The sequence below is a fragment of the Tiliqua scincoides genome, chromosome 2 (genome assembly GCF_035046505.1).
Source record: "Tiliqua scincoides isolate rTilSci1 chromosome 2, rTilSci1.hap2, whole genome shotgun sequence".
NCBI classification, from domain to species: Eukaryota; Metazoa; Chordata; class Lepidosauria; order Squamata; family Scincidae; genus Tiliqua; species Tiliqua scincoides.
In genome coordinates, this window is record NC_089822.1 from 205,098,524 (window position 1) to 205,124,293 (window position 25,770).

The following is a 25,770-nucleotide window of genomic DNA, read 5'->3' on the forward strand; positions in this document are numbered from 1 at the left end:
TCAAAAGTGTATTTCTGGCCCTTGTGAAGTTACTAATGACAGTCCTCCAGAAAAGGAAGGAAGCTTAAGGAAGGTCAAGAAGCTTCTCAAGAAGCACAAAGTGTCTGCTTTTGTTCTCAGAGCAGATACTATGTGCAGCAGTCAGTGCAACTTTTTACAAAAAGAAAAGATATCCAGGACAGCTTCTTCCCCGCTACTACTACTACTACTACTACTACTACTACTACTTTACTGTTGCAAAGACTATAGAAAGTTTCATTGCTAAGGGACTGGGGTAGTACTAAGGGACTGGTCCCTTTGGTATAAGGCAGTATAAAATATGACCAATAAAGTAGGAATTCTGGATGGCAAAGTGAAGAATACTTCCTTGTAACAGGGTATTCCAGAGGTTCTCAAAGTGCACTGCAATACCCCAGGATGTTTTCAGCCAAAGCGCAACAGGCTCTGCTCTGCTAGCTAAGGACCCTGCACCCTGTGTCTTGGGCCCACCCTCCCTGACCATTCTTATGCTGATTTTCAAGTCTTTTTTCTAGGCTCCATGTGGATATAAGTGCTGATGATGCAATGACATAATCAGCACTTAGTTCCACGTTGTGCCAAGTTTTGCAACAGCCACTATCAGAAGAAGGGCATCACATCGCAGATAAGTCAAGAAACCACTGGGGCATTCCTTTGCCAAGTGGTTTCTGTCTTTCCCGACATAAATATCTGATATTTATGAATTTATATTCATCCTTCCTGGGCTGTATTTGGCAAAGGCCTGATAAGTGGTTTCCTCTTACCTCTAAAGTGTCTGCTCTTACCTAGAAAGTCTTTCTTTGAACCTGAACCTCTGAATTTTGCTTAGGAAAAGAACAACGAATTAATTAACAGGCTGTGACTGAATTTTTCCAAATTCTTGTATTTTCTTCAAGGCATCAGCCATTAAATTGCAAGCTTTCTTGTGCTTTTGCCAGTGCTGAACTTGACACTCTCTGCAGAGGGGAAAGTCATAAACAGAAAAGATTTAAAAATAATAAAAGTAGGATTGCACAGCTTGAGATTCAGAATGTGTACACACACACACCCCCAAGGGGAGTGGGACTTCCCTGACCATTTAACAGCCAGCCATTCCACCTGAAGTGTGGCCTCTTGACTTTTATACACCCCTTTTGTAACACTGAACATTCCACTTTTGTGAAACATCTTTGAAATTGAATTGTTAATTATTGTATATATCATATGTTATTTTATATATTGCTAGGCAAGCTATTTTGAGTTTAGGAAACAGCTTCTTAAATAAACAAATATTTCACCACTGGAGCACTAATTTACATTAATTTATTCCCATTTTATCCAATTCTTTCTTCAAATTACTCAGTGCACATGATTCCCTCTTTTATCCTCATGGTAACCTCAGTCAGTCTCAGCATAGGGGTCAAGCAATTAAATGGTCCAGGAACATTTTCTTTCACTCATAGGCTAGTTTCATAAGCACATTCATTTGGAAATGAGGCATAAATGGAAAGTTTGCAGCCAAGAGTGTTTCACAGATCTTTGGGTTTTCAGAGGAAAACTTTCACAAGCTTATCACCCGTAGATAAGCTACCTAGCAGAGGGCTCAGTACAGAGAATCTCTGATGTTAGGTATGCTTACCGTCTACAATACCATTCATTCCGACAACGGGAGCAGCGTTTTGTTGCTTCAGAACCACACAGTGCACATTTGGGTTTGTCTGGGACCAGAGCCTCCATCACATCCAGATTGTATGTCTGTGCCCATCTGGTTTAAGACAGAAAGCAAGCTTCTGTAATGCAAGGTCTTTGTAATGCAAGGCCCACAAAGACCTTGCATTTCATAACCAGTCTTTGTACTCTATGTCATCATTGGACCTAATATCATACTGAGATTACATCTAAAAGAATACCAAGTGGTATATGAAGGAGCTGATAGCTAGTTAAAATGGAATTAAAGCAATATGACAAAACTTTCCTTCCCTCAGTCTTGGATTAAAAATATCATAAAACAATTATGGAAAAGCTCATTTTCAAAGAGTTTCTTATTCCTGGAATATTGAACTGGCATTCGGGAACACTGGAAAACTGGAGATTATTAGGAATACTTGAAGATGTTTGGTTAGCTGTTAAGGGAAAAAGTTAAGGAATGTTTTGACTGACTGTGGCCCAAATCCTAACCCACTTTCCAGCACTGGCATAGCTGTGCCAACGGGATGTGTGCTGCATCCTGCAGTTGGGGAGTACTCACTAAGACCTCCTCAAAGTAAGGGAATGTTTGTTTCCTTACTAGGAGCTGCATTGCCCTTATGTTGGTGCTGGAAAGTGGGTTAGGATTGCACCCTATGTTTGTGAAACTATTCCTGAATTTTTTTTTATTCAGACACTGCTGACTATATCCCTATACTAAAGAGGAGATTGTAAGTAGTAATTATGACTTGGTCTTAAGAGAAACAGTCCGTAAGACCTGGCTCCAACTAAGTCATTGAAGATTATGTGGGATGCCAAGATCCAAGGGTAAAACAAGGCAGAACACACATGAAGTGACAGTGTCGAAGGGAGCCAAATCCCTATGTTGTCCAAGTCAATGACCTGGAAACTTGTCATATGCTATGTTAAGGCCCACGAATATTCCAGCAGCTCTTAGTTCTGGCTGTTTTCACATTCCTTTCCTCGAGCCATTCCCTGACATTCCCAGAGTCCCATGTTCAAGACCTGAGACAAATTTGAGTTCTGACAGACTGACAGACATGAGGAAGCTGCTTGAACCATTCACTAATGAGGCTATACTATATCTCCAAAACTAGACGTGATAGGGCAAAACGGATGCCATTTTTGGAATTGGCACCCCAAATTCATATCAAACCACCATAAAGTTTGGGAAAAACTTTTCTGACCCTCAATTTTGTAGGCCTTTGTAATTGACTGCCCTATAATAGAGATTTTGATATCATAGGAAGGTGAGCTTGGTCAAGTCTTACCTGCAAGCTTGGCTTTTCAGCTCTTCCTGTGAAGGGCTAAATATGTTGATTACCTGATGTTTGGCAATTGCCTGCCATTTTCCAGAGTTCTCTTTGATAATACGGTCCCGAATTACAGGAACCTGTTAGAAGAGCAAAAGAATGAAAGGTGTATCCATTTCAAGCAAGGGATCCAAGAATAGTAAACATTCCTGTGGCTCAGCAAAGCATAAGCGCATCTGGAGGTGATAAGCATCAATTTACTTGAAAGGAAAAAGCAGGATGTGTATGAAAAAAGCAAGATGATTAAAGGAAAAGACTGAGGATATATTTCAATGGGGAGGAGAACACGAAACAAATTTATGAAACAATAGGCACAAGCCAAGCCAAAGAAACATCAGTATAATTCTTTTAAGATGTCGCAGTGTCTTTCTTTTGAGTAATCAGATTGGAATCATTAATGTTTAACAGCTTATTTTCTTTTCATTTTAAACTGTTCATTCATATCCAGCTGCCTGCTTTACTGACCATTTCTTCTTGGGTTCCTCTCAAAAATCGTAACTTCCTTACAAAAGATATCATGCCAAAGTCACCTTCAGTCCTAGGCTGCAAGTAGCCAATGACTAAGGATGCTGTCTTCAAACCGGGTGAATGGGCAACCAGTTGACAAATGTGGTTCAATGTCAATAAGTGTAAATACTGGGGCAAAAATTCTCAACTTCACACATACATATCTTGGAAATGTGGAGGATAGCTCAAGAGAAACATTGATGCAGTGTTTGATAGCAGTGAAGAAGGCAAACTTCATTAGAAATGAAATCAAGAGTAGAACTGATAATATTATATTGCCCCTGTTTAAATCTATGGTATGGCAGCATTTGGAATTCTATGTAAGTTTCTAGTTGCACACTTTAAGAAGGATCTTGAAGACCTTGAAAAGATGCAAAAGAGGACAACAAGAACTATCAGTGCATTGGAACACCTTCTTTATGAGGCAAGGCTATAGTATTTGGGATTTTTACGCATGGAAAAAGCAATTAAGGGGGAACAAGATTAAGAATTTTGAAAATTAAATTATGCATGGTATTGAGAGAGGTTTTGCCATCAGCCTGAATGACTTTAAAAGGGAATTTAAAAAGTCACACAGGACAGGTGTATCAATAGTCACTAATCATGATGACTATGTGCTACATCCAGATTCAGCAGCCATATGCCTCTGCAGGGAAGCAATAGTGGGAGAGAAATATGCCTTTTTAACTGGCCTGTGGGATTCCCAGAGGCAGCTAGTGGGTTACTATGGAAAAGAAGGAAGTTGAACTAGATACACCCTTGGCCTGATTCAGCAGGTCTGATTCTTATGTTCTGTATTTTAAAAGGAGGACAGCATTACACGAGCTTTACAAAATGAATTTATAGTTTTATTGTACGACCTGTGATGGACCCACCAGTTTGTCAATCTGTGCAGGACTGACATTTGTTTAAAATATATTCATTGAGCCTTTCAATCTGATTAAAGCCTTTCAAACCACCAATGCAGCTCACAATACAAAACAAAAATAATAAAACACTAATTAAAACATGACTAAATAAATACAATGTCACAGCAAAACTAGAATTCCAAAATAACAAACCAGTATTTTGGTTTGATAGCAGGTAACATTGTAAACTTTCATTCAACCCAAGTCTCCAAGGTATGAAGGCAGATGAGCCACTATCAGAAAGGTATGTTACAGCAAGGGGACTAGAAAATCCTTGGGAAGCTTGTGGATGTCAGATGTTCTGAATCAGTAGGCTTGACATCAGAAAACAATCCATAGGATGTGCCCTAGTCAAGGCAGGGTAAAATGTAAAAAAAATAGGGTAAAATGTAGTGAGATCTCTTTATATTCATCCAGTGACAGGTGAATATCATAATTAAATGAAAGAACTTGGAAGTTGTCCGAGTGCAAGGAATGCAACTTCTCTTGTTAAAAGTGAAATAGGTCAAGGGCTGTTGGAGGTGCTGATTTGGGATACTCTGATTTTGGGATGCTCATTAATAAATATATGGAACAAGAAAGATGGACTACTCCCTTGTTCCGCACCGAGCTGTGTTTTTTGGTCAAGCTACTTCATAGTCTTTTTGAGAACCAATTGCACAAACTTCTTGAAATAAATAGGAAATCTACTAGGAAATCTAAAGAGGAAATCTACTAATGATTGATTCAAGGATTTATTTTATAAACCACTCATTACCAGATATAGTTCTCAGATAATTTTATTCTTTTGATCGTAAATGGACTAGACTCATGTAGAATTATAAGAAAATATCTATAGATTTATAAAGCAGATTTATTCAGAAAACACCACATCTGAATACTGCAGAAGTGAGAATTCAACAGCAAGTCACCAATACTGTAAGATTAAGAAGGAGAATAAGAAATAGACTTACAAATGTGAGAGAAAATTGTGGGCAAGGGCAGCTATAATGAAACTCAGGCTTCAGCACATAAGCTGTTTCAAAGGAGTTGTTGCCCCTGCTGAATAAAAATAGCAGTGCAGAGACTGAATGAAGGACTGCTTTGTGGAAAAGCAAGAGATTGGAAAAAAAACAAACCACCTTTTCATCACTGCTTGGCAGAGAGACAGTTGGTGAGTTCATGGCTTGCTGGGATGCTTGCCTTACCAGGGTGTGTACAGTAAAGTTACAGCTGACTCTCCATAAGTCTCTCAGGATACTGAGTCCCTGTTACAGAACCAATTTAGACTAAGAGGAGAATGACACGGCTAGAAGTGCCCATCATTTCAGAGTTCAGAGACAATTAAGACACTTTCTGTATTCAGAAGTGTTTAGTGCACTCTGTTAACCTCTATACCAGGGGTGTCCAAACATTTGGCAGGAGGGCCACATCATCTCTCTGACACCGTGAGAGGGGCCAGGGGAAAAAAGAATTAATTTACATTTCGAATGTGAATAAATTTACATAAATTTACATAAATGGATATATTAGAGATAAAACTTATATGAATGAATGAAGGTTTTGCAATAGTTCAAGGTCTATAAAAGGCCTTGCACAAAGCAAAGCTGGCCTTTCCTTCGCTGCTGCTTTATCACAGATGTGAAACAGCAAGCAGCAAGCTCATGCGAGAGGTCGAACAGTCACCCTCACACTGGGAGCAGTTGCATTGGGCCAGTGCAGGCACCAGCAAGTCTCCAGAGGGCCAGAGGCTCATCAGAGACTGGGGGGTCCCTGAGGGCTGGATTGGGAGTCCCCAAGGGCCACAAATGGCCCCTTGGCCAGGGTTTGGGAACCCCTGCTCTATATTATCAAATCAAGGAATACCTTGTAGGGACCTTCCCCTGGAGGGGCCTGGAACAGGCTTGTTCCTCCCCAGGGAGGCCTTAGATTGGCTGGAGGGAGAGGGGGTTCCAGCACCCTTGTCCTCCTCCCTAGCAGAGCTGCCAAACCTGGCCTAGGAGCAGGAGCTGTTGACCTCACAGCTCCCTGCTTCACACTGACTGCCTCTCATCCCTGGCCTCCCTGTTTTATAGAGCAAGCCTGCCCCTTTGGCCCCTCCCCTTCCTCCAGGTGGGGCAGAAAAGGCCTTTCCTGTTCCTGGCTTGTTTCCTTCTGTGTTCCTTGTTTGCCCTGCCAGCCCCCTCTGGCTGGTTGAGGTGAGCCAACCCACTTTGCTCCCTTTGGGGGCAGTGAAGCCTCCCCACCCTGGGCAGGGGGTGCCTGCTCCCAGGTAAGTCGGGGGTCAGGGCATCTGGGAGGAGCCCCGACACCTTTGCACTGTACATGGACACTACTTCTTCACTACCAAAACCCTTAGCAGCATTTGCCACAGTTATTGCTTCTCTATGGATTTCTTTTGCCTATATTGAATAATGCTGATACGTGGTGGCAAGTATAGAGATACTTGTTTATAAAAACTCCATGCTAAAATGCAGTAATTCAGATTCTGTTATTGCTATCTTTGATATCCAAATGCTCTCAGATCATCATTAGAAGAAGCTTTAACTCAAATCATCTAACAGTAGGATTCTTTAAATCTGCTTCCAGCACTGAGGTAAAGGCAATGCAGCTCCAAGGTAAAGAAACAAACATTGCCTTATCTTGAGGAGACGTCCGTGACTGCCACCCAACTGCAGGATGCAGCACATGCCCCATTGGCACACCAGTGCAGGAAAGTTGGCTAGGATTTGGGTCTAAATAACATATCCTTTTTTCCATTTCCCTTTCCAGTGTAGGAGTTCCAAGATAACTGTTACACAGACATCTTCAGTTCTGAACATCCACAATCAATTATTTCATAAGCTATCCATATGCTCCTGTATACAGAAAGCTAAATAAAAATTGCCACTTTTCTAATAAGTCACTTTTGAAGAAGATACTAGAATCACACTATTTATAACCCAGCTCATATGATTAGTGGCTGAAACATCAAATTTGGACCGTTACTTTTATTCTGGTTGCTATAGCATGAAGTGAGAATTCTGTAGCTATCAAATCAGTAGTGTAGCTGTAAATATTCATGTAATACCAAGGTTGCAAGTGGGAGTGTTATCTAGAATCTGAAACTTGTATGATAAGGGTGGACTGACTTCAGTCCTGCAAGATCTACATTTGTTTGCTTTTTTAAGCTTACAATTTCTAGGGAACTGCTATGTACTTTCATTTATAAAGCAGGAGTACCTACTCAGGATCTCAGATTTCAGTTAAGACATTTTCAATTTAGACACAACTCATCTGTTTTAAAGGGTCCTCAGTCTCTATCTTGCTTAAAGACAAAAGAAGTGCCTTGTTGGATCATATCAAGGTTGACCTAGTTCAGCATTCTTTGTAGATGCCCCAGCTATTAGCAGGCCCTAAGTGGTCCATCAGTAGACTACAATCTACCTTCTGACCACCTCTGTTGCATATATAAGATTCTGAGATAGGTATTATCAGCCAGTGACACTAGCTTCCCCCTCATGATTTGGACACTGGAAGCCAGATAACAAGGTGTAAGGGTGACTTTCCCTACATCATTGCACTCGTGTAAAAGGCAACCCAACAATAAATGCTTCATAGCAGCATCTTCCTCTCTCCCCATCTTCTGTATGTCATTCGATGACATGAACCTCCTGATGTGGGATGGGGCAGAGGAAGAGATACTCACAGGACTCAGACCAATGAAAACAATGAAGCAGAAGTGAGGGGCAAGGAGGAGTAATCCGGTAAACAAGTGGATATACCTGCTCCAGAATGAGATCTTTCTTGGGTTGAACAGGATCTGTCATAGCAAGATGACTTAGGAATCTCTGCATCTCCACAAGATTGGGCAATTGGTCAATGAGGACATCTGTCAGGAAGGCACGAAGCTAAATCCAAATAATATGTCAAGGAAAAAAGTAAAAGATCAATCACATTAGGAAGAGCAAAGGCATCATCATCTGAAGAGATTATAGAAAGCTTGTAATGGTTACCTTTCTGTGCACAAATGGAAGAACTGAATATATAGTTCATCAACTCACAAATTAATGAATTGGCAGCCAGATAACAACATCTATTTTTCTATAGGCCTAGCTATATCTCTGAAAGTTTGCTGAACTCCATCATTCTGCTGATGGTTCTCAATCCTATTTCTAAGGGGAAAGGGAGCTTCCCTGTTATTTTAATCCATGGCCATCCAAGATCGAAGCCTTTCTGCATGATCAGTTTTTTCTTCTGCAATACAATGAGCATTCATTTCCTACTTCTTGTGCACAGTATGCATATATCTCTAGCGGTAACGTTTTAATGTGGAGATATTGCATTTTGCTGCAAAAATGCTATGTTGTGCACCTGGGCAAATGCAATGTTGCTGCTAGATAGTGAATGCATTGCTACTGTAACTTCTGTGCAAAAGGTAGTTGCACAAGTATCACTAGTATCCGTTAGTGATGTCATCAGAGCAACACAACTTGCTCCCCCAGTCTTCCATGTCTGGGCTACTTTGTGATCCCTAAGTTTTACAGTTTAAAATGTGTGTGGGTGTGGATGTGGGAGTGTTGGTGTGTGGAGGCTGTGCATTCTAACCCAGCCCCAGTATATTTTCTTTAAACACAGAAGTGCATGTCTAGCAGGATTTAGGGGGAAAAAATCTTGGGTGGCAGCAAATCTGTTCCCTTACAGCAATGGGGTATTCCCAATTCCCCCAAATATTATCAGTGGAGGGAATATTGCAGTACTGTCCCTGAAAAGCCAGTTATGGAGGATTGTGTAGTGATCAAATGCAGTTGTGGAGTGCTTTAAGTAACTGTGTGGAAAAGTTCTAATAACCATGGAAGCATTGAGTCAAGGACAATCTCCTGCACATTTACCTGGGAGTACGCCATATGAACTGAATTAAATGGAACACATTTACAGTACAACATTTATAGATTTCTGATGCCATGTTGTCAACTGATAGATGATTAACTCAAAATTCTTCAATCTATTAATCAGTGATATTTAAATATATTTAGATATTACCAAGCCCTCAATATTTCTGAGATAGCAAGAGCAGCGAAAATAAATTTGACATTAATAGGTAAAAGTTATCACACATTGCTATTAGGAAGTGCCATCTTCAACATTTTCTTTTTCGTTCCCTAGTACAATTCAATTCTTACAATTCTTCAGCCTAGAAAAGAGGCACATGAGGGGGGACATAACTGAGACATGACTGAGACAAAATTATGCAGGGGATGGACAGAGTGGATAGAGAGATGCTCTTTACCCTCTCACACAACACCAGAACCAGGGGACATCCATTAAAATTGAGTGTTGGGAGAGTTAGGACAGACAAAAGAAAAGATTTCTTTACTCAGTGTGTGGTTGGTCTCTGGAACTCCTTGCCACAGCATGTGGTGATGGCACCTGGCCTAGATGCCTTTAAAAGGGGATTGGACAAGTTTCTGGAGGAAAATTCCTTTATGGGTTACAAGCCATAATGGGTATGTGCAACCTCCTGATTTTAGAAATGGGTATGTCAGAATGCCAGATGCAAGAGAGGGCACCAGGATGTAGGTCTCTTGTTATCTGGTGTGCTCCCTGGGGCATTTGGTGGGCCACTGTGAGATACAGGAAGCTGGACTAGCTGGGCCTATGGCCTGATCCAGCGGGGCTCTTCTTATGTTCTTACGTTCTTAATTACTGTAACACACAAAAACAGTCTCCACTATAAACAAACAAGTGCACCCTTAACACACAGTCCCACCAATTAAAATAGGCTACCACCATCTAATGAATCAATGTTTTAGTTAATGAATCTACAAATTGGTCCAATTAAGGCTTGCTGTCCTTTTTTAGTCCCAGTTGATGAAATGTCACTCATTTTTAATCCTGGCTGCTGATCTTTTGTCTAAAGCAGGGGTGTCCAAAGTTTTTGGCAGGAGGGCCACATCAGCTCTCTGACACCGACTGTGTCGGGGACCAGGGAAAAAAAAAGAATTAATTTACATTTAAAATTTGAATAAATTTACATAAGTTTACATAAATGAATATATTAAAGATGAACTTATATGAACGAATGAAGATCTTGCGATAGCTCAATGCCTATAAAAGTCCTTGCTCAAAGCAAGGTTGGCCTTTCCTTTGCTGCTGCTGCTGCATCAAAGATGTGAAAGAGCAAGCAGTGGAGGGAGCCCTCATCCCACAGCTCACATGAGAGGTCAAACAGTCGCCGTCACGCTGAGAGAAGTTGCGTTGGGCCAGTGCGGGCTTCAACAAATCTCCAGAGGGCCAAGGCTCATTGGAGACTGGGGGCTCCCTAAGGGCCGCATTAAGAGACCTCGAGGGCCGCAAGTGGCCCCCGGGCTGGGGTTTGGGCACCCCTGGTCTAAAGCAAGAACAGTGTACTTATCTCAAGAATGCCCTTTTAAGGGGCAGGAAGCTATCAAATAAATATTTTAAAATATATTCATAGATATTTTAAATTTACACTACCCATGGTCCCTTACCTTCAGGAGCTGGCTTTTGTTGAAGTTGTTGAAATTGTACTTGCGCTGGCATTCTGAGCTAAGGAGGAGATTGTAGAGAGCAATCCACACTTGCCCATCCAACTTGGTCATCTTCACACGGTCTTCATCAGGCACCACATACCATGTCCCATTTTCAAACTTCTTCAGTTTCCCTGAAAAAAGAAACATGGTGACTATAAAATAGAAATAGAAAAAGATACGTTTCCATTACTACAAATTGTTGTAAGTTTGACAAATATAGGTCAAGTGGAGATAGCCTCATCATCCACAGTCCGGAAATATTGTTTATGTAACTGTGACCATATTGGGGTGAAGAGAAGACAGCAATATCCACTTCAAACATAATGGAAGTTAATAGTACTGTATAAATTTGCATCCATGTTCTTCAGGGGCTCATTGATTAAAGGAATAATTTTCTAGTTTTAGAAGAGAGCAAGAAGTGGTTCTATTGTGGATTCACTTTTGCAAAATTAAAGCTACATTAAAAATTTTTTAAAATCAAGTATTTTTCACAAGCTGTCTAGTACAGATTCCTCCAACATGCCCTTCCATTCCAGATGTTTTGAAGACAGAAATTAAAATTCTCATTTGCAAAAAAGGAATCAAAGCAAAATCAAAGCCTTGGCTCCGATCCAAATTGCTCCACCAGCAATGATCCAAGTTATGTAATAATGCAGGAACAAAAGCAGGGGTGTCAAACATAAGGCCTGTGGGCCAAATGTACCCCCCCCCAGTAGCAATTTCTCTCGCTCCCATTATAAACCCAGTGTGATTGGGCTCTTTCATATCTTGAAAATATGAACAAGATTTGCACATTTTCTCTTCTATCATTTGCAGCTAATGAGTTTCTAGGTGAGAACAAAGTGCTTATTTCTGGCCATCGTCTCCTTAATGATGTCCGTTCCGGTTCTCAGCAGGCACCATGAATACTTTTGGCCCTCTGTTTGAAGCAAGTTTGACACCTTTGGACAAAAGGTGCTCAGTCCTGATCCAAATCGGACCACCTTACAGTACTTTTTGAAAAAGAAGAATTGGTGGGAGTTCCAATCACTGATGCTCATGTTACATCTAGTTTTGCCCTAATTCCTATTCTAGCCTCCTACTGCAGTTCTGGATAACTGAATAATCATTAAGGCATCAGTGGCTCTTTTAAGACTCAGTTCCAGAGGCTGTGAACTTCAAGTTCCCTCTTCAGGTCAGAACAATGTGTCCCTTATAGGAATGCATCTTCAGCATGAGCAGCGTAGGACAGCTACATGCCAGAGATCCGGATTCCAAATGTCAGTCCACAAACAATAAAGGACCCAGCCAGCAAGCACCCTTATCAGCCCTAAAGCAACAGAAGGAGAGAGATTTAAAAAGTCAGCTCTTTTAAATTCACCCGCTTTCCAATCATTCAAGAAACTGGAACCATGGCCATTTTCACTGGTTGCAAACATCAAATTCCCTTTTAATAGGACCAGTCTCTAAACTGTCTTACACACCTTCTTCAAGGCGGCTCCACGGGCAATGCTCTACCAACTCTACCAAAAGACATGGAAAGTTGTGGGTATTCAGCATCCTTGTCACAGCACTCACGGGCAAACTGGCAAAAGATAAAGCAAAGAGAAAATACAGAAGATGTCAGTTTTATTTTATAGAGCAGTTAATGTTTTCTTCTATGATTCATTATACTTTTAATTAATATGCAACAACAAAAGTGACAAAAATAAGATCTCAGTTGTCAGATCTCATGGTAGGAGGCTCAGAAACTGTCACCAATAAATGAGAATTTACACTAATTGGCATTATTTGCAAAATCCATATTTATTTATTTTATCACATTTTTATACAGCCCTTCCTCCAAAGATCTCAGGGCAGTATACATGGTTGCTCTCCTCCTCTTTTCCTCACAACAACCCTGTGAGGTTGAGAGAAAGTGACTGGCCCAAGGTCACCCAGGAAGCTTTATGGCTGAGGGGGGATTTGAACCTGGGTCTTCCAGGTCTGAGTCCACCTCCCAAACCACTACACCACCCTGGCTATATAGGCATATTTGGTGTACTGGGATTGGTAGATGCCGAAAATTTCAGTGTGCATATCACCACTGGCATGCCTGGGAGAATCAGCGGGTGCAGTTGCTTCCAGGTGGCACAGTTAGGGGTAGTGCTCCCCCAGCTATGCTGTCCAGGACACTTGCTGCCCCCGCGATGTACCATTTGGATGTGACCCCTCCAGTTGTGTCTGGAGGTGTTCTGAGGGCTGGAGAGGCTGTGTGCGGCCTCTCTAGACCTCAGAAGGCCTTAGAAAGGTTTCGCAGGAAAACAGGAAGTACCTTTCTAAGGCCTTCCAGACACCTCAGAACATAAAACTCATTTTATTCCAGGGACCACATTGGATTTATGGCACCTGCTGAAGGCCAGTAGTCCAAGGGCCGCACCCACCCCCTCCAATAGTTGTCAGAGCTGAGCTCCAGTCGCCTCCGGAGTGTGTTCTGTGGGCCAGGAAAAACTGGTTTTCAGAAAAAATCTGATGTTAAGGCCTTCCAAGGCCTCAGCATGTTATTCTGAGGCCAGGGAGGTGGTGCACAGCCTCCATGTCCCAGAGAACACCCTTTGGAGGCAACGGGAGCAGAGTTTCAGTCATGTTCAGAGGGAGTGGCCCTGGAACTCCACAGGACTTGTGAAGAGGTTCCATGGGCTATGTTTGAAACCCCTAAGGACTGGAGAGAGTGTACAAGGCTTCTCTGGCCCTCCGAAGGCCTCTGGAAGGCCTTAAAAACATACTTCCAGTTTTTTGAAAACCCAAATGTACATTCTAGAGGCCTTAGAAGGCCCTCAGAGCCCCTTAGAAGATGGGGGTGGCATTTACAGGGATAGCTCCAGAGTGGCGGAAGCCCCAGGACTGCTACTGCATATCCCAGCCACTGAATACATTAGATTCATCCCTATTCCAATCAGAATGTCATCAAACGTTTAGTAATGGAACTCATACTGATCCAAAGTTTCACAAATCTAACTCCTGGTCATAGTGGGACCCACTCAAAACCTTACTAATCCAGGAATGAAGGTTCCAGCCTTAAAGATATCAGACCAGGACCTAAGAAACTCATCTCTCTTCCCAAGCGCTCACCTCAGGTCCCCCATGAAAACTGAACACACCTGTCTACTTGCCCACTGATGAAACGGAACACCGAAAGGGCTTTCAGCGCAATATCGAACTCCATTGCCTCAGCTTGCTGCTTTAACTCCTGAAAGAAGAAACATTCATATCATATAGCCTAGTTGGACTTAATTTCTTAGACCCATAGCTGTGAGTTAAACACTACTCTGATCCTGCTGACTGCTAGTGAAAAAACCAGAACTTTCTGGAGATGATTTTCCCAAACTCAAGGTAAACAACAAACTCAAGCTAAAGTTCAGTTGCTGAAACAACCAGTAATCAGAAGGGAAGGGGTTTGCAGAGATATTGCAACTCTCAGATGTCCTTACCAACACCATTTCTCATCATGTGCAATATCCTGCTCAGAGATGACATGGCAACTACAAAATAAGCTGCTTGAAGGACTGCTTATTCCTTTACCTAGACCCCCAAAGGCCTAAGTTAAATTCATGTGCAGGACTCAGTCACAAAGGAACACTCTAAGCTGATGTTCATTCATTCAATTTATGTCCCACCTTTTCCCAGACTAACTACAATATTAGACTGCATGACATAACTGAACAGGCTCTATCATGGGAAAAAGAACAAAGTGCTATGTGCTAGACCAGTAGAAGGTGTCACAAATGTGCTGCAAGGTATGTTGTGACACCTGGCAAGTAAGCAGAACCAGCGGAGTGGTCTGCACTGCTTTGCAAGCACTGCATTTGGAGCCCCTGGTTGCTAGCACAAACAGGTAAGGTGCTGAGTGGCACAGGAACATGGGGAGGGTAGTGGGGAGGGGGAATTTTGGGAGGGGAAGGTGGGACGGGGGCATTCAGGTCTGGGAGCTGTGCCAGCATTAGTTAGGATTGGGCTGACAAAGTGCTAATTCAAACTACAACACTGGAAGAATGGCTCTGAAGGAAACTAGGCTGGGCTCATTTTTTTCCAAGAAAAAAATTGTCAGACAAGCAGTTGTTAAAACAGCTTATTTTCATTTGGAGAAAGTTCCAAAGTTGAAAGAGATGCCAGGCAGTGGGGAAACTCTTTCCAGAAAACATCAACATCATTTAAAGTGCTGATTCTTGGCCTTTTGGCAATGAAAAATGAATGAAAATTTGGAGAAGTGTGCAGAACACATAAGCAGTTCTGAAGACTAATTGCTTCAAATCATCACGGACACCGTACTGTAGTTTTTTTTTTCAGACACTAACATTAGGGAAAATGAGGCAAGTCACTTCAAACAGCAAATTTTGAGTATTTTTAACCCATTTCTGCCCAGCCCACAGGTGTACACATTTGATTCCTGTTGTGTACATGCAACATAGGGCAGAAATGGCTTAAAGGGCAGTCAATGGCCAATTATTTAATCAAACGTTTATATTTATAGAGCAGGCACCATTTGGTTTTTACATCTTGGGTGTCAAAATATCTTGGACTGGCTAGGAGACTTTCCTTTTACTCAAAGAATACATAAGAAGAGACCTGATGGATCAAGTCAAAGGCCCTTCTAGTCCAGCATCATATTTCTCACAGCAGCTAACCAGGTGCCTCTGAGAAGCCTACAAACAAGAGAGAAAGGCATATCGCAATCTTGCCATTGCTTCCCTGCAGATGGTATTCAGAAGCACACTGCCTTTGAATATGGAGACAGTATATAGCCATCATAACTAGTAGCAACTCAGGGCTGGCCCAAGACCTCCTGGCACCTGAGATGGCATGCCAAATGCTGCCCCCCCATACCTGGTGAGGTGCCAGCCTTTGCTCCTCCAACATTCTAGCCCACTGCTTTCCTCTCCTGCACACTTCCATTAGGTCTCCCTCTTCCTTATCCAATCCAGGGAGTAGGAGGAGAAGAATCACAAGCAGGAGATAAGTGGGTGGATGGAAGTGGATGCCCCCTGCTCTACTGCTGCCAGAGGTGACTCCTTTAGTTGGCCTCATGGATAGGCTGGCCCTGCTGCCACTATGATAGACTTGTCCTTGATGGTTGCTGTTTTCTGCACCTTTTAAAACTCTACAATATCCAGCTTGAGACATGACCAGAACCAGCTAGAAGTGGGAGACTGTGGGCATAATCCTGACCAGGTCTACTCAGAAGTTCTATTTTGTTCAATGGGGTTTACTCTCAGGAAAGTGTGGTTAGTTGGTGCCTTTTACCCACCTGCATTGATGAAGGAGTGGCAAGATTCTCAGGTTGAAGCTTCTGTTCACCTTGAATCTTCCCACTGGCACTTTGAGCTGCTATTGGTGTCAACTTCCTATGGGTATAATCTATCAAATCCAGAATGGTATCCTCAGCTGATTCACAGATTTCCTGTACAATATAATAAACACTGAGTGCTACAGAAAGAATGGAAACAATCTTCCACAATGAAGGCAAATTACAAGATACTTTAAAAAGTGGTTTTTGTCAAACCTGAGAGAACTTGTCAGGCTCCCCACAGTGAATCTGTCACCCAAAACATACAGTTGCCAGGGAAGTCATTCCAATTCCCAGTGCTTGGGATGATGGGTTCTTTCCTCATCCAAGAAATCTAGCACATACTTGCATCTTCAGAGACTGGGCTGATGACCATCTGGTTTTGTTCTGCTGCTGACTAAGGGTCCAATCCTATCCAATTTTCCAGGACTGGTGTAGCTGTGCCAATAGGGCATGAACTGCATCCTTTGGTGGGGAGGCAGTCACAGAGGCCTCCTCAAAGTATGAGGACATTTGTTCCCTTACCTCGGGGCTGCATTGTGGCTGCACTGGTGCTGGAAAGTTGGATAGGATTGGGCACCAAGATGTTGATTAGGGTAAAAGTAAGGGAAGAGTTATACTGATGCAACCAATTTAGCTGCAGAAATTTATTGTGAGGGTGAACAAAGAGACCCAAAGGGACATCCACAGAGTTAAAACAAGATACCTTGAACAGAGTTAAACCAAAAGGTTTGGCAGTGCACCTTGGTCATTCTTTTCTGGATCAGCATGGAATGCAGACTGACAACACAACAGGGTAAGAGATAGCAACTTTTCAGAATCAATATCCCAACAGTCCAGTTCTATTGGGCCTTGCCACCAGTAGAACACACGTTCTGCTGGTGGCAACAGCTGTAAAATGGCTGTAGTGTGTGCTGTTGAAATGCTGACAGGAAGGCTGGAGCATTCCCTCTTACTCCAGAGGATCCTTAGGCACAAATTTACTCATGCCACTTTAGGAAGCAAAAGGGTGTACCTTGGCAGAGTGCAGAAGAGTAATGTGAAAAAAAACTCACACCCTCCCCCCAAAATACTAAAAAATAAAGAGCAAGAGAGATTTATTTTTTGGTTACACAATCTAAACTTGCTACTTACCTTGTGAAAAAACACTGTCTCAAAGAGATTAATAATTGAAGCTTCATGACGCACCTAAAACAAAAAAGCATAAATTATATAAATGCCATTTAATGGAGTCATTAGCACTGCTACAACACAAGGGAGGAAGCAAGAAATAATAAATAGCACTCTACTTTTGTGTCATGTTGATGTAAAGCAGGGGTCTCCAAACCCCGGCCTGGGGGCCAGATGCAGCCCATGGCAAGCCTCTATCCGGCCTGCGGCCAGCCTCTTGTCTCCTGAAAGCCTCTGGCCCACTTCGCAAAACATGACTGGAACTATGTTCCGGTTGCATCTGGAGGGTGTTCAAGGGCCAGAGAGGTTGAATGACTGAGCCCATTCATTCATTTATTCACTAATCTAAGTTCCATCTCTAATTTATTTAAATAAATTTTATATTTATATTATTTTTTCTGGCCCTCAACACCGTGCCAGATATTTGATGCGGCCCTCTGGCCAAAAAGTTTGGAGACTCCTGATGTAAAGTAACAGGAGGTATGTGGCTGAAAGCACAAATCAGAATTGTGGATGATGCTGAATCTTGACTTGTGGAGACAGACTAGTGGACAGAATAGAGTATTACATACTGGAATCTATGTAAACTGCTTACCAAGAGCAAACTGATTTTCTGTATTCAGAACAAGAGATTCTTTTTCCATTGCATCCTTTCAAATGAGGTATTGCAGTTCGGACAGGGACATCTTACTCAGACATCTCCCGCCCCCCTCAAAAAACCATGAGCACCTGGGTCTCACAGAAACTGACTTGAAAAATACTTTTAAGATAATACAATACAAACTTCTTTAATATTAATCATTCTGGGATGCACATAAAGAAATCAAACCATGCTAGCCAGCTGCAGCAGAAGCAGTGTCCTGTGACACCACCCAGCAGAATATTCCAGGCTATACAGTGAGGTCCTGTGCAAGTTTATACTTACAGTGTTTTCTGTACTTACCACCAAGTATATTGGAAAGGTGCTTTTTGGTTTGAAATCCTCTAACCTGCATAGTATAGGGAAGATCTTCTGCTTCCAGATCTCCACAGTTATTAGTTCTTCAATTAGTGTTGGGATCTAGACAGAAACACTGGATATCAGTCAAATATTTTAGGCTTAAATATAAGGATTGTAAGGACTGGGTCACATGAAGGCCAAGAAAAATGAAGAACATGGGAGAAATTTCTCTCTGATGATTAAATTCATACAGTCCTTTTGCCAGCAGAAGGCTTTTTCTTCCCACTTTACTTCTCCTTCTGTTCCCCCAGCAGGCAAGATGCTTTCCCTCCAATAAGGAATAAAGGTACATACTATGGCATATGGATCCCACTTTCTCTTATGCTCTGATCTTAAACATATTTACGTGGCAGAAAGTTCTATCAAATTTACTTCCAAGTAACAGTATTTAGATTATGGCATTAGGATACATACACTTACAGCCCAATACTACTGGGCTTTAACACTGGTGGAACACACATAGTCAATATATCTGGAATACAAGTCTATGCAAATGTGCATTTCTGAATTTACACAGTACCACATGGTCCCGTTCCCCCCCCCCCACCACCAATTTGGCATTGCTGCATCAGATCTGGAACACAGTTCACTGTTGTTCATAGTTTGTGCCATATAGCAAATTATTTTCTTGTTGGACAATGGGTGAATGAAACATTACCGTAGCATACCTATGCTTTTATTCTGGTGGTACCAATGTAAACTTTGCATTCGTACCACTAAAAGGTTGATTCACAGCAGAATAAAAGAACACCAAAGATACTGCAGACAGGGATAGGCTGACAGGTATCAGTGACGGCTGAACACACCATTAGTACTGGACATTCAATCAGCTTTGACCAGATGCAGGTACTAGTAAGAGAACAACAATATCGGGCAAGGACCTATAGAGAGGCAATTGAAATTCATAAGCACTACAAGAACATGAACAGAGACTCTTAGCCATGCCCCTTTCCAGTGTTCAGCACATCAGCATTTTAAGGTTCAATAAAGAACAGGCTGAAATAACAAGTGCCGTTAAGAAAAAAGGAACTGAACAACAAGGTGACGGTTTAGCTGTAATATGGTAATTGGGGGTGGGATTAGATCAGCAGCTAGTTGATTGGAAAAGCCTGACTATAAATACTCTTGTTTTTGTCCTGGCATTTAGATGGGAGTAGGCTCTGCTGTAGGCAGGTTGCAATTGTCTATGCTTAGGGTTCTTTTGAGCTTTTGGCACGGATAGTTGCCTTAGTTTTTTGTTTCATGCAGTAGAGCATGATATTCTTGCTCCCAGTGGGTTTCAGGATTTCCAAGTGTTAGTTTAGTTGTATCTTTCTTTGAAAATCCTCTACACCAGGGGTCTCCAAACCCCTGCCTGTGAGCTGAATGTGGCCCGCGGTGAGCCTCTATCCACCCCACAGCCAGCCTCCTGTCCCCTGAAAGCCTCTGGCTCACTCAATTGAACATGACCAGCGCTGTGCTCTGGTTGTGTCTGGAGAGTGTTCTGAGGGCTGGAGAGGTTGAATAAATGAGCCCATTCATTCATTTATTCACTCATCTAAGTTCCATCCCTAATTTATTTATTTAAATTTTATATTTAAATTTTTGTCCTGGCCCACAACACACCAGATATTTGATGCGGCCCTTTGGCCAAAAGGTTTGGAGACCCCTGCTCTACACTACAGAGTTCAGAACGAAATATTGAGTTACTATCTAGGCTTGGTGAACATGGCCTTGAAACCCAGAAACAGAATTTCTCATTTGGCAACAACTCTGACCACAGAAGCCTTAGTTCCTACATTACCTTAGCATAGTTCACCAGAAGCTCAGTGAGGAGTTGCTCATACCCAGAAGAAGCACTCAGTATAGCTTGCATATTCAGCTTCTCAATATATTCATGTTGTCGATGCCACCTAGGAAGTAGGAGAGCAGTTTATATTCAGATCCAGCTCCTGACCAGTGTCCTATCTCCTCACTACAACTATGGATTAAATGAATTCAGGACAATTTCAGCCTAACAGGACCACCACTCCCAGCCACTCCATTTTTCATTTTACTGTATGAAATTATATTCTTCAAGTGTGCTTGATGGTCAAGGGTAGTTAAGGGAAATTGTGTTATGACTGCTGAGTGACCATCTTTGGTTAAGCTGACTGCCTGCTAGTAGTAAGGGATGATCAGTTAATATTATCTAATGGGAGTGAATTACTGGAAAGTAACATCAGTTAAGCCATTTCTGCCCAATGTTGCATATACGCAACAGAGATCAAATGTGTACACCTGTGGGCGTAGAAATGGGTTAATGGGAGGGACCAAGAAATGATACAATTGCAGTTTTTTCATTGAGACACAGAGAGCATTAGACTACAGGTTGTGAGATTAGCTGAACTAGAAGATTAGCTGGGGGCTGGCAAATAAAGATGGCTGAGGCAGATTGGGATTGGGGATCTAAGGGATTTTACGTTAGATAGGTAAGGTATCCAATCTTAGATTAGAAATCTAAAGTAGTTTCAGCATTTAGCTGCTTGCTGTTAGAGCCTATTGCTTTCAATTTGCTCCACCTGTGCATTTGTAAATAAAACAAATATTGCAAAGATAATATTCCCTCCACAACATGTGATCTTCCAGACTGTCCCAAAGATGAAGTCTTACATAGAAAAATGTAATGTGTGAATTCTTGTTATACAGCTTTATCTGCTGCACTGTCTGTGACAACTAGGAAGAGCACACACCTGCTACAGAGCTATGCACATACACAAGTCTTCAGCACTCAGTTTGTTTGTGTTACTGATCCCTAGCCCCCTTCCCTTAGCCCCACAACAGATCTCACAATTCCCAGGATAATGACATGATATGCCACTAGGCCTTTACCTGTTGAATTTCTGACTGCCACACACAGCTGTTAAAAGTACTGAAGCCCTGCCAGAAAGACAGGGTGCCATCCAGGCCCATTCCTTGGTAGGGGAAACGGGGGGGGGGGTGCGCACCCTGCACTTGGAGGGCCTGTGGAGTGCTGCACCTCATTCCTCAACTGTTAGAAGTGCAGGGGGAGACTGAAACTCATCTGAGTCAGGTTCTGTAGGAAGCACTGAAGGCTGGGCAGAGTCAGAGAGAAGGGGGGACAAGTGTATGCATGACTACTCAGAAGTAAGTCCCATTTATTTCAATGGCCCACTCCCAAGTAAGAATATATTGGATTGAGACTTTAGACAAGGAATGCAGTAAATGAGGTTTTGGGCCTATGTTAAAAATAAAGATCTCATAATCTGCCACATGCCCCTCATATCATTATGCAACAAGTGCTTGGACAGACTTTGCATTTGCAGCCACCTCTGGTCTTGTATTTACTAAATGAGAGAAGAATCTCTCCTCAGAGCCTAAGCATAAAGTTCTGAGTGTGTGTTTGTGTAGAGTACAATATTTCAATTTCTTGGCTGTTCCCAAAATTTATGAAAATTGCTGCTTTAAACCCGGATTTTGCATACGTATATGGGTGCCCCATGGAACCTCCCATATTACATGCCTCCCTTACTGCTATTAGTAGTAGTATTACTACTACTAGTATTACTATTAGTAGTACTTTGCTACTTTGCTTCCTAATTTTTTTCTACTTTGCTTCCTAGTGGGCATTTTGTTCCCATTTTTTTCTCCCTCACTTCTTTCTCTCCTTCAGCTGCTTGCTATCTGCCTCTTTGTAAAAGCAATACATATTTTACGTGTACACACACACACACATCCTATTCACACTTACCTGTGAATAAGCACCATTGGCTACAATGGTATTTACCTCTACAATGGGATTTACCACTTTTACAAAGAAGATATATACTTTTCCCTTTGTAAAAGAAATACATATATGTATATGCAATATAGATTATAAATTTTAAATAAAGTTATTATTATTAGTTATGTTAATAACATAGTTTAGTTATGTTATTTAGTGTTGGCAACCTTCAGTCTCGAAAGACTATGGTATCGCGCTCTGAATTATTTAGTAAAGTTATTTAGTATAAAATTATTTAGTAAAGTTATTATATATTTATATTTATTTATGTAGTTATTATATATTTTATATATAAGAACATAAGAACATAAGAACAGCCCCACTGAATCAGGCCATAGGCCCATCTAGTCCAGCTTCCTGTATCTCACAGCGGCCCACCAAATGCCCCAGGGAGCACACCAGATAACAAGAGACCTCATCCTGGTGCTCTCCCCTACATCTGGCATTCTGACTTAACCCATTCCTAAAATCAGGAGGTTGCGCATACACATCATGGCTTGTACCCCATAATGGATTTTTCCTCCAGAAACTCGTCCAATCCCCTTTTAAAGGCGTCTAGGCTAGACGCCAGCACCACATCCTGTGGCAAGGAGTTCCACAGACCGACCACACGCTGAGTAAAGAAATATTTTCTTTTGTCTGTCCTAACCCGCCCAACACTCAATTTTAGTGGATGTCCCCTGGTTCTGGTATTATGTGAGAGTGTAAAGAGCATCTCCCTATCCACTCTGTCCATCCCCTGCATAATTTTGTATGTCTCAATCATGTCCCCCCTCAGGCATCTCTTTTCTAGGCTGAAGAGGCCCAAACGCCGTAGCCTTGAGCTCCAGCATGTTGTAATGCTCGCACAAGGCTGCCTGATACAAAAAAACACACACACACACACAAAACCAAGGTGATTAGTGCCCCTGATTTCAGAACAGCTTTATAATGTCTGCCTTATATAATGAACAGCCTTATAAAAAAGGCGTCTCTTTTCTAGGTTGAAGAGGCCCAAACGCCGTAGCCTTTCCTCATAAGGAAGGTGCCCCAGCCCCGTAATCATCTTAGTCGCTCTCTTTTGCACCTTTTCCATTTCCACTATGTCTTTTTTGAGATGCGGCGACCAGAACTGGACACAATACTCCAGGTGTGGCCTTACCATCGATTTGTACAACGGCATTATAATACTAATCGTTTTGTTCTCAATACCCTTCCTAATGATCCCAAGCATAGAATTGGCCTTCTTCACTGCCGCCGCACATTGGGTCGACACTTTCATCGACCTGTCCACCACCACCCCAAGATCTTTCTCCTGATCTGTCACAGACAGCTCAGAACCCATCAGCCTATATCTAAAGTTTTGATTTTTTGCCCCAATGTGCATGACTTTACACTTACTGACATTGAAGCGCATCTGCCATTTTGCTGCCCATTCTGCCAGTCTGGAGAGATCCTTCTGGAGTTCCTCACAATCACTTCTGGTCTTTACCACTCGGAAAAGTTTGGTGTCGTCTGCAAACTTAGCCACTTCACTGCTCAACCTTGTCTCCAGGTCATTTATGAAGAGGTTGAAAAGCACCGGTCCCAGGACAGATCCTTGGGGCACACCGCTTTTCACCTCTCTCCATTGTGAAAATTGCCCATTGACACCCACTCTCTGCTTCCTGGTCTCCAACCAGTTCTCAATCCACGAGAGGACCTGTCCTCTAATTCCCTGACTGTGGAGTTTTTTCAGTAGCCTTTGGTGAGGGACCGTGTCAAACGCCTTCTGAAAGTCCAGATATATAATGTCCACGGGTTCTCCTGCATCCACATGCCTGTTGACCTTTTCAAAGAATTCTATAAGGTTCGTGAGGCAAGACTTACCCTTACAGAAGCCATGCTGACTCTCCCTCAGCAAGGCCTGTTCGTCTATGTGTTTTGAGATCCTATCTTTGATGAGGCATTCCACCATCTTACCCGGTATGGATGTTAGGCTGACCGGCCTATAGTTTCCCGGGTCCCCCCTCTTTCCCTTTTTAAAAATAGGCGTGACATTTGCTATCCTCCAATCTTCTGGCACTGTGGCCGTTTTGAGGGACAAGTTGCATACCTTAGTCAAGAGATCTGCAACTTCATTCTTCAATTCCTTAATAACCCTTGGGTGGATGCCATCAGGGCCCGGTGACTTATTGATCTTTAATTTATCAATGAGGTCTGAAACATCATCTCATATATATATATATATATATATATATATATATATATATATATATATATATATATATATATATATAAATAACATAAGAGAGCGAGAGAAAGAGGGATCATCCTCCCCCTTTTGAGGAGTTTAATGTACTTCAGAGCCCAAGCCTCTCCGTGCCTACTCAGAAGTAAATCCCACTGCAGCCAATGGGGCTTACTCCCAGGTAAGTGTTGCTAGGCTTGCAGTCTCAGTGGCCTGCCCTGAAGCTGGGCACTTCTGCGCTCAGAGCCTGGGCTCTCCCCGGCCCGCTCCTACCCCTGGTCTCCGACGTCCTGCAGCTGGAAGCCCCTCAGCGCCTGCACAACGGCTTCGGCTTCCCCGGGCAGGAGGACTGTAGGAAGCGAGTCCTCCATCGTGGCTGCGGGCGCGACCGAGGGCCCGACGCCGTCACCATGGAAACGAGACTTGCGGCTGCTGCGCCCGCGCCCTCTAGGGGCAGCGCCCGGCCCTGCAGCCACCACCGCTTCGAACGTCCAGTTTGTAACATTCCACGGGGGGGGGAGGGGGGAGAGACACAGTCTTCCTGCAAGGCTTGCCTTTCCCCTGCCACGCTGGTGGGAGCAGCACCTGTGATGGCGCAGGCTGGACGTGCACCTAAGTGAGGCTGCACTCCTAGCCACCCATACCTGGGAGTGTGCCCCACCGAGTGTAAGGGACCTAGAGCCCCCCCAGCACCTAAGTGTCTACTCAGAAGTAAGTTCCATTCAAGTCAGTGGGGCTGACTTCCAGGTAAGTGTGGAAGAAGGCACCTGTGCTGGTCCCCCGTCCCCGTCCCCCTCGCTGGGCAGAAAGGCCAGATATAAATTGAACAAAGAAAAGCTCAGAGTAGAAAATCAGAGCTACAAGATCCTTAAGACCCTTGCTCCAGCCATGTTCCAGCCCAACCCTTGCTCCAGCCATGCAGATGTCAGGGCTCTGCTGTAGAAAGGAATCCAGGTAGCTAACTCTGACTGTCTGTACTAGTAGCTACAACCAGCAGTCTTATATTTGATTCTCAAGTGGAAGAGAATTGTACAGGAGGGGATTGATCTGACCAAATACTGTATTATAATTAAATATTTTTAGCAATCTACCCCAAATCCAGAGACTGAGGGCTGAGTACAAATATTCTAGGTTGTGAATCATCATAGTTAATCATCAGTTTCTATTTTGCTGCAAGCAGCAGTGCTAGAAGTTCCTGTTTGCTGCTGCATTTAAGTTCCTGACTGCATAGAAAAGATGTTTTCATTTACATTTAGCCTGCTAATATAGGAAATATAACACTCATATTTTCTCCTCATCACAGACTATAGCAGCCATTTTCAACCACTGTGCCCTGGCATATTGGTGTGCCTCGAATGGTCCCCAGGTGGGCCATGGGAATT

The 25,770-nt window shown here is 42.6% G+C and overlaps 1 protein-coding gene across 1 annotated transcript; it reads right to left on the reverse strand.

Annotated features, from left to right (window-relative positions):
• Positions 1-862: 862 nt before the first annotated feature.
• Positions 863-24,759, reverse strand: ZMYND10 (zinc finger MYND-type containing 10). The gene is made up of 12 exons (XM_066617460.1): positions 24,662-24,759; positions 20,200-20,308; positions 18,360-18,476; positions 17,381-17,434; positions 16,208-16,360; positions 14,064-14,152; positions 12,408-12,508; positions 10,903-11,075; positions 8,176-8,301; positions 2,976-3,097; positions 1,637-1,762; positions 863-974 (listed from the first exon to the last, which is right to left on the reverse strand). Exons 1-12 carry the CDS (start codon positions 24,757-24,759, stop codon positions 863-865), a joined length of 1,380 nt encoding a protein of 459 aa, XP_066473557.1.
• Positions 24,760-25,770: the final 1,011 nt, after the last annotated feature.